Below are 9,967 nucleotides of genomic sequence, written 5' to 3' on the forward strand. Positions count from 1 at the left end.
TCTCCACATATAATGATATATTACATCAATGACATCACCGCTCTCCACATATAAGTGATATATTACATCAGTGACATCACCGCTCTCCACATATAATGATATATTACATCAGTGACATCACCGCTCTCCACATATAATGATATATTGCATCAATGACATCACCGCTCTCCACATATAATGATATATTACATCAGTGACATCACCGCTCTCCACATATAATGATATATTACATCAGTGACATCACCGCTCTCCACATATAGTGATATATTACATCAGTGACATCACCGCTCTCCACATATAATGATATATGACATCAGTGACATCACCGCTCTCCACATATAATGATATATGACATCAGTGACATCACCGCTCTCCACATATAGGTGATATATTACATCAGTGACATCACCGCTCTCCATATATGAGTGATATATTACATCAGTGACATCACTGCTCTCCACATATAGGTGATATATTACATCAGTGACATCACCGCTCTCCACATATAGGTGATATATTACATCAGTGACATCACTGCTCTCCACATATAGGTGATATATTACATCAGTGACATCACCGCTCTCCACATATAGGTCATATATTACATCAGTGACATCACCGCTCTCCACATATAGGTCATATATTACATCAGTGACATCACCGCTCTCCACATATAGGTGATATATTACATCAGTGACATCACCACTCTCCACATATAGGTGATATATTACATCAGTGACATCACCGCTCTCCACATATAAGTGATATATTACATCAGTGACATCACTGCTCTCCACATATAGGTGATATATTACATCAGTGACATCACTGCTCTCCACATATAGGTGATATATTACATCAGTGACATCACTGCTCTCCACATATAGGTGATATATTACATCAGTGACATCACCGCTTGTGGCGAAACCAACCTCGCCACGGTGTTTTGGAGGGGGCTGTTTGCTAGCCTCCTGCCCTGGGATTATGGTCCATTAAGTTATTGGGTCTTAAGGCACTTGGGGCTGAGCTCTCTGTCCCTGGATTGCATCATTTGCCTTACTTGCTTGGATTTTACTATTCCCATGGTGAGAACAATGGATGAAGCACATGGTGAGAACAATAGATAGCGGCCATTTTAACTCACAGACCACTGCTTGACCCTCAACACGGAGCCTTGTCTCGTTATTGGGGGGATTCCCTGTATGCTGTTAGAGACTGATTGCCAGGAGTGTAAGCTGATTGTATGCTTTTCCTGTTCGTCTGCTAGCAGCTATTCGCGAGGTTCCCGTTTGGAGTGCTATTTTGTATCCAGTTCGGGAGTTTGGTGTTCTGCGGTAGCTGTGCCTGTCTCTCAGAAAGGGGCATATCGCCTAAACGGATTTTAACCCCTTGTCTGCTGAAACGGTCTGTTACATTGGTGGCAGCAGTGGGATCGTTCCTACAGCCAGAAGGACAGCTACAGGAGACACCATTTCTGTGGATTTTACAACTTAAGGGCAACGCATGTCTCAGTACAGCGACCCAGACAGCTGCAGGATGGAACCAGCAGTGTTATACGAGGAGGAGGACCTGGATGGCTGGGATGCATTAAGGAAAGGCATCTGGTACCAGGCCCTGGATAATGTACAATATCAGCGGGGTGAGAGTCTCCCCAGTGAAGAGCAGCGGTTGCAGAAGCAAGTGGCCCTGCGGATGTCCTTCCTGGGAGAGCAGCCCCTGGAGGAATGGGTGAAGGAACTAGAGCACCGGGTATGGCAGGAGCTATGGCTGGAGGATGCCTACCAGGCGCTCTGGTGGTATATGGCACAGTATATACCCTCGACAGCTGAGCATGACAAGCCAGAGGGAGAGGAGTTTGATGGTCCTGGCTTGTTATGGGAGTCCTTTGCAGAGCCTGACTTCGGGAGCCCTGCACAGTCCTGACTTCAGGACATTTTCTATGAGAGGGAGGCTAGGCATGAGTGGGATGACCCCCATGAGGTAGAGCAAGACCTGGCTCACCTAGCAACCCTGGAGTGGGAACTGGAGCAGGACTACCGAGATCTCTTCCACTCCATTGGGAAGGCTCAGCAGGACAGTAAGGTGACAGACCCAGATCCAGACCCATTCAGCTGGGCAGATATTGTAGAGCGTTACTGGGAAGGACCCCAGGTGGCCGGTAGAGATGGGACCGAGGTCTCTCCACCGGTCCTGCAGGGAATTGGGAGCCCAGTCTCCATTCCCCAGCGGCAGTGTGAAATGCAGGGAGAGGAGAGCAGCGTCCTCCCTCCCCAGCGGCAGACTGAGTTACAGGGGGCAGAGGTAGTTGTTCCTGCCCCCCAGCAGCAGCATGATTTTTTGGGAATTGGGAGCCCAGTCTCCATTCCCCAGCGGCAGCTTAACGCACCAGGGGGAGACAGTAAGCCCCACAACTGTGCAGATGGGACCGTGGTCTCTGCACTCACAGCACAGGGGGTAGGGACAGTCGGTCCTGTCCCCCAGCAACAGGGCTGTTTAGCCAAAGAGGAGACAGTCGGTCTCCCCCTCAAACAACCAGATCTCCAGCCATCTCCGTAGGGATACCAGGAGGAGGAGGTAAGCGAGTCCTCCCCTTCCCAGCTACTTCCCAACCGAGTTCTGGGGGCAGGGGATGAGCCTGCAATACCCACTGATCCCTTCCCAGCGGAAGAGCTGGCATCAGGGCAGAGAGCCGCTAGCCTCTGCTCCACCGACCCCCTTGTTACAGGACTGGCTTGTACCCCCCTCACCCCAGCAGAAGAGCTGGCATCTGGGCAGAGCACAGTTGGCCTCTGCCCACCAAGTACCTACAGCTCCAAGCTGGAGAACCACAAAGCAAGGAGTAGCAGATGCACACTCAACAGCTGGGGACATACAGAACAGAGCCAGGCCCCAAGATTCAACAGGTCCAGTATTGGGTTGTGGTTGGACTGCCAGACTAACTCAGGTACTGACCGCCAGGTCAGGTATCTGGTTAGTCTTCCCTGGGAGGGGGAGATGTGTGGCGAAACCAACCTCGCCACAGTGTTTTGGAGGGGGCTGTTTGCCAGCCTCCTGCCCTGGGATTATGGTCCCTTAAGTTATTGGGTCTTAAGGCACTTGGGACTGAGCCCTCTGTCCCTGGATTGCATAATTTGCCTTACTTGCTTGGATTTTACTATTCCCATGGGGAGAACAATGGATGAAGCACATGGTGAGAACAATAGATAGCGGCCATTTTAACTCACAGACCACTGCTTGACCCTCAACACGGAGCCTTGTCTCGTTATTTGGGGGATTCCCTGTATGCTGTTAGAGACTGATTGCCAGGAGTGTAAGCTGATTGTATGCTTTTCCTGTTCGTCTGCTAGCAGCTATTCGCGAGGTTCCAGTTTGGAGTGCTATTTTGTATCCAATTCGGGAGTTTGGTGTTGTGCAGTAGCTGTGCCTGTCTCTCAGAAAGGGGCATATCGCCTAAATGGATTTTAACCCCTTGTCTGCTGAAACGGTCCGTTACACCGCTCTCCACATATAATGATATATTACATCAGTGACATCACCGCTCTCTACATATAAGTGATATATTACATCAGTGACATCACCGCTCTCCACATATAATGATATATTACATCAGTGACATCACCGCTCTCCACATATAATGATATATTACATCAGTGACATCACCACTCTCCATATATAACTTATAAACCTACCTGCTTGAATGTTTCATAATTTTTTATTTGGCGCTTGCAGTCACGGTTGATAAAATGCGTTGCTTAGAAACATACGTGTACATCTTATCCTACAGGGTTGAGCTATATATACATATATGTATAACTGCGGAGGTCACGGATCTGTCAGGTAATTAGGGAACATGTGGTGGCCCATCAGATGGGACTTACCTCAGCGGTGACTTTAGATCATGTCTCGGGGCAGGATGCCCGTCCACCTGAGTGCCTGTGACATGACAGCTGACAACTATCGCCACGCTGCCAAACCATTAAAGTGTTTTCATCCAGGGATCGGAATTTGAACTTTGCTCATGTAAAGGTAGAGAGGATATGAGCTGAGGGCAGATATCACCCGGCTGCCATGTCTACTACAGGAAGATACAATTAAAGGGGACTTCCACCAGACTGCCTAGCAAAGCTGAACGCGTATACTCATGAATCAGTGCAAAGTGTCATGGGAGTGCAGAATACTGGGCCCCAAAATACACCTCTATAGCCAAGAGGGATTTAAGGGTTAATGGTGCCACTGTACAGCGTCCTAATAACAGCACCGTACAGCGTCCTAATAACAGCACCGTACAGCGTCCTAATAACAGCGCCGTACAGCGTCCAAATAACAGCGCCGTACAGAGTCCTAATAACAGCACCGTACAGCGTCCTAATAACAGCGCCGTACAGCGTCCCAATAACAGCACCGTACAGCGTCCTAATAACAGCACCCTACAGCGTCCTAATAACAGCACCGTACAGCGTCCTAATAACAGCGCCGTACAGCGTCCTAATAACAGCACCGTACAGCGTCCTAATAACATCACCGTAGAGCGTCCTAATAGCATCACCGTACAGCGTCCTAATAATAGCACTGTACATACAGCGTCAAAATAACAGCACCGTACAGCGTCCTAATAACGGCACCGTACAGTGTCCTAATAACATCACCGTACGGTGTCCTAATAACATCACCGTACAGCGTCCTAATAACAGCACCGTACAGCGTCCTAATACCAGCACCGTACAGCGTCCAAATAACAGCACCGTACAGCGTCCAAATAACAGCGCCGTACAGCGTCCTAATAACAGCGCCGTACAGCGTCCTAATAACAGCTCCGTACAGCGTCCTAATAACAGCACCGTACAGCGTCCTAATAACAGCACCGTACAGCGTCCAAATAACAGCACCGTACAGCGTCCAAATAACAGCACCGTACAGCGTCCTAATAACAGCACCGTACAGCGTCCTAATAACAGCACCGTACAGCGTCCTAATAACAGCACCGTACAGCGTCCTAATAACAGCACCGTACAGCGTCCTAATAACAGCGCCGTACAGCGTCCTAATAACAGCGCCGTACAGCGTCCTAATAACAGCACCGTACAGCGTCCTAATAACAGCACCGTACAGCGTCCTAATAACAGCGCCGTACAGCGTCCTAATAACAGCGCCGTACAGCGTCCTAATAACAGCTCCGTACATACAGCGTCCTAATAACAGCTCCGTACATACAGCGTCCAAATAACAGCACCGTACATACAGCGTCCAAATGACAGCACCGTACAGCGTCCTAATAACAGCACCGTACAGCGTCCTAATAACAGCACTGTACAGCGTCCTAATAACAGCGCCGTACAGCATCCAAATAACAGCACCGTACATACAGCGTCCAAATAACAGCACCGTACAGCGTCCTAATAACAGCACCGTACAGCATCCAAATAACAGCACCGTACATACAGCGTCCTAATAACAGCACTGTACAGCGTCCTAATAACAGCACTGTACAGCGTCCTAATAACAGCGCCGTACAGCATCCAAATAACAGCACCGTACATACAGCGTCCTAATAACAGCACTGTACAGCGTCCTAATAACAGCACTGTACAGCGTCCTAATAACAGCACTGTACAGCGTCCTAATAACAGCACCGTACAGCGTCCTAATAACAGCGCCGTACAGCGTCCAAATAACAGCACTGTACAGCGTCCTAATAACAGCACCGTACAGCGTCCTAATAACAGCACGTACAGCGTCCTAATAACAGCACTGTACAGCGTCCTAATAACAGCACCGCACGGCGTCCTAATAACAGCACCGCACGGCGTCCTAATAACAGCACCGTACATACAGCGTCCAAATAACAGCACCGTACAGCGTCCTAATAACAGCACCGTACAGCGTCCAAATAACAGCACCGTACAGCGTCCAAATAACAGCACCGTACAGCGTCCCAATAACAGCACCATACAGCGTCCCAATAACAGCACCGTACAGCGTCCAAATAACAGCACCGTACAGCGTCCTAATAACAGCACCGTACAGCGTCCAATAACAGCACCGTACAGCGTCCCAATAACAGCACCGTACAGCGTCCAAATAACAGCACCGTACAGCGTCCTAATAACAGCACCGTACAGCGTCCTAATAACAGCGCCGTACAGCGTCCTAATAACAGCACCATACGGCGTCCTAATAACAGCTCCGTACAGCGTCCTAATACAGCACCGTACAGCGTCCCAATAACAGCACCGTACGGCGTCCTAATAACAGCACCGTACAGCGTCCTAATAACAGCACCGTACAGCGTCCTAATAACAGCGCCGTACAGCGTCCTAATAACAGCACCGCACAGCGTTCCTAATAACAGCACCGTACAGCGTCCTAATAACAGCACCGTACCGCGTCCAACTAACAGCACCGTACCGCGTCCTAATAACAGCACCGCACAGCGTCCTAATAACAGCACCGTACAGCGTCCCAATAACAGCACCGTACAGCGTCCTAATAACAGCGCCGTACAGCGTCCTAATAACAGCACCGTACAGCGTCATAATAACAGCACCGTACCGCGTCCAACTAACAGCACCGTACCGCGTCCTAATAACAGCACCGTACAGCGTCCTAATAACATCACCGTACAGCGTCCTAATAACAGCACCGTACAGCGTCCTAATAACAGCACCGTACAGCGTCCTAATAACAGCGCCGTACAGCGTCCTAATAGCAGCGCCGTACAGCGTCCTAATAACAGCTCCGTACAGCGTCCTAATAACAGCGCCGTACAGCGTCCTAATAACAGCACCGTACAGCGTCCTAATAACAGCACCGTACAGCGTCCTAATAACAGCACCGTACAGCGTCCTAATAACAGCACCGTACAGCGTCCTAATAACAGCACCGTACCGCGTCCAACTAACAGCACCGTACCGCGTCCTAATAACAGCACCGTACAGCGTCCTAATAACATCACCGTACAGCGTCCTAATAACAGCACCGTACAGCGTCCTAATAACAGCACCGTACAGCGTCCTAATAACAGCACCGTACAGCGTCCTAATAGCAGCGCCGTACAGCGTCCTAATAACAGCTCCGTACAGCGTCCTAATAACAGCGCCGTACAGCGTCCTAATAACAGCACCGTACAGCGTCCTAATAACAGCACCGTACCGCGTCCAACTAACAGCACCGTACCGCGTCCTAATAACAGCACCGTACAGCGTCCTAATAACATCACCGTACAGCGTCCTAATAACAGCACCGTACAGCGTCCTAATAACAGCACCGTACAGCGTCCTAATAACAGCACCGTACAGCGTCCTAATAACAGCGCCGTACAGCGTCCTAATAACAGCACCGTAGAGCGTCCTAATAGCATCACCGTACAGCGTCCTAATAACAGCACCGTACAGCGTCCTAATAACAGCACCGTACAGCGTCCTAATAACAGCACCGTACCGCGTCCTAATAACAGCACCGTACAGCGTCCTAATAACATCACCGTACAGCGTCCTAATAACAGCACCGTACAGCGTCCTAATAACAGCACCGTACAGCGTCCTAATAACAGCACCGTACAGCGTCCTAATAACAGCGCCGTACAGCGTCCTAATAACAGCACCGTACAGCGTCCTAATAACAGCTCCGTACAGCGTCCAAATAACAGCACCGTACAGCGTCCTAATAACAGCACCGTACAGCGTCCTAATAACAGCTCCGTACATACAGCGTCCTAATAACAGCTCCGTACATACAGCGTCCAAATAACAGCACCGTACAGCGTCCTAATAACAGCACCGTACAGCGTCCTAATAACAGCACCGTACAATCTATACAATCAGATGTGTCCAATCATCTCTATGTCATCCATCCAATTACATCTGCACAATCAGACAATCTATAGTATCTGCACATTCTGGCCGATCGCTTGTGCTTTATCTGATCGGTGTCTGTACATTAGCAGATAATGATTGGGCTGGAGGTAAAGAACCAATCACAGGCTGCAGGTTCCTATGCTGGACGTCTCCAGCCTGTGATTGGAGGAGAGGGGCTCCGGGTTGTCACATCCTGGCGCTGCAGCCTTCAGGGGGAGATGCGCACATATCATATAGGGCGAAGCCAGATTGCTGCATATGTGATGTAAAAAAGAAACTGAGGGGAGACATGGGCAGCACAATCCGCCAGGTGGGAACGCCCCGGTCCTGGGCTCCAGGTTACCTGTGCAGCGGTCAGATCTGTACGGTCGCCCCATGTAATCATCTGCAGAACCTCCAGCGTCCGACCACAATACCCACAATGCCGAGGGAATGAAGTCAGACCTGCCCGTCCTGTCAGTACAGAACAGCCTGTACCTGCGCCCCCGCCCTCCCTGCTGCTGGGTAAACAGCGCCCGCCCCCATCACCTGCCCCAGCCCCGCGAGGAGTGTCACACACCGTGCCCTGACTACAACTCCCATCATCACCTGACAACTCCGCACAAATAATGTTACCTGCGGTGTTACATAGGACTGCAGGTGACATCTACTACATTATCTGTACTCAGAGAGTTATCACTGTATTATCTGTGGTGTTACATAGGACTGCAGGTGACATCTACTACATTATCTGTACTCAGAGAGTTATCACTGTATTATCTGTGGTGTTACATAGGACTGCAGGTGACATCTACTACATTATCTGTACTCAGAGTGTTATCACTGTATTATCTGTGGTGTTACATAGGACTGCAGGTGACATCTACTACATTATCTGTACTCAGAGCGTTATCACTGTATTATCTGTGGTGTTACATAGGACTGCAGGTGACATCTACTACATTATCTGTACTCAGAGCGTTATCACTGTATCATCTGTGCTGTTACATGGATATGACGAAAAAGGTCGCTACGATTCGCGATAAAGGAGGCGCGATCTGTTATGAGCCAGATAAGATCCTGGATGTGTTTAGGGAATATCATGGACATTTATACTCCTCACAGTCACAACCGGATCGTATTGGTTTATTAGGCTTCATGTGAATAATACTGGGTTATACAAACTTCCAATAGTAAAGTTGGTGTCACTGAAAAGTTCATTTTTGCTCCCAAAGATGCGCTAGGTCTTATTTTTCCATGACACAGGGGGATCAGAAGGGGGAATCAAAATGACACAGGGGGATCAGAGGGGGGAATCAAAATGACACAGGGGGATCAGAGGGGGGAATCAAAATGACACAGGGGGATCAGAGGGGGGAATCGAAATGACACAGGGGGATCAGAAGGGGGGAATCAAAATGGCACAGGGGGATCAGAGGGGGGAATCAAAATGACACAAGGGGATCAGAGGGGGGAATCGAAATGACACAAGGGGATCAGAGGGGGGAATCAAAATGACACAGGGGGATCAGAGGGGGGAATCAAAATGACACAGGGGGATCAGAGGGGGGAATCAAAATGACACAGGGGGATCAGAGGGGGGAATCGAAATGACACAGGGGGATCAGAAGGGGGAATCAAAATGGCACAGGGGGATCAGAGGGGGGAATCAAAATGACACAAGGGGATCAGAGGGGGGAATCGAAATGACACAAGGGGATCAGAGGGGGGAATCAAAATGACACAGGGGGATCAGAGGGGGGAATCAAAATGACACAGGGGGATCAGAGGGGGGAATCAAAATGACACAGGGGGATCAGAGGGGGGAATCGAAATGACACAGGGGGATCAGAAGGGGGAATCAAAATGGCACAGGGGGATCAGAGGGGGGAATCAAAATGACACAAGGGGATCAGAGGGGGGAATCGAAATGACACAAGGGGATCAGAGGGGGGAATCAAAATGACACAGGAGGATCAGAAGGGAAAATCAAAATGACACAGGGGGATCAGAAGGGGGAATCAAAATGACACAGGGGGATCAGAAGGGGGAATCAAAATGACACAGGGGGATCAGAAGGGGGAATCAAAATGACACAGGGGGATCAGAAGGGGGAATCAAAATGACACAAGGGG

The 9,967-nt window shown here is 49.5% G+C and overlaps 1 protein-coding gene across 2 annotated transcripts in view; it reads right to left on the reverse strand.

Moving 5' to 3' along the window:
- The window catches only part of LOC122922319 (nuclear receptor subfamily 1 group I member 3-like), a 33,002-nt gene extending 24,673 nt beyond the window's left edge, over positions 1-8,329 (reverse strand). The window contains exon 1 of one of the 2 annotated variants that reach the window (XM_044272890.1): positions 8,197-8,329. In XM_044272890.1, the coding sequence (XP_044128825.1) occupies positions 8,197-8,238 (42 nt within the window). In that variant the 5' untranslated portion in view covers positions 8,239-8,329. Of the gene's footprint in view, positions 1-3,878; positions 3,972-8,196 lie in introns of those variants that run through there. The other variant, XM_044272891.1, reaches the window with a different exon arrangement.
- Between the last annotated feature and the right edge of the window lie 1,638 nt (positions 8,330-9,967).

Source organism: Bufo gargarizans, unplaced genomic scaffold, assembly GCF_014858855.1.
Source record: "Bufo gargarizans isolate SCDJY-AF-19 unplaced genomic scaffold, ASM1485885v1 fragScaff_scaffold_187_pilon, whole genome shotgun sequence".
NCBI lineage: Eukaryota > Metazoa > Chordata > Amphibia > Anura > Bufonidae > Bufo > Bufo gargarizans.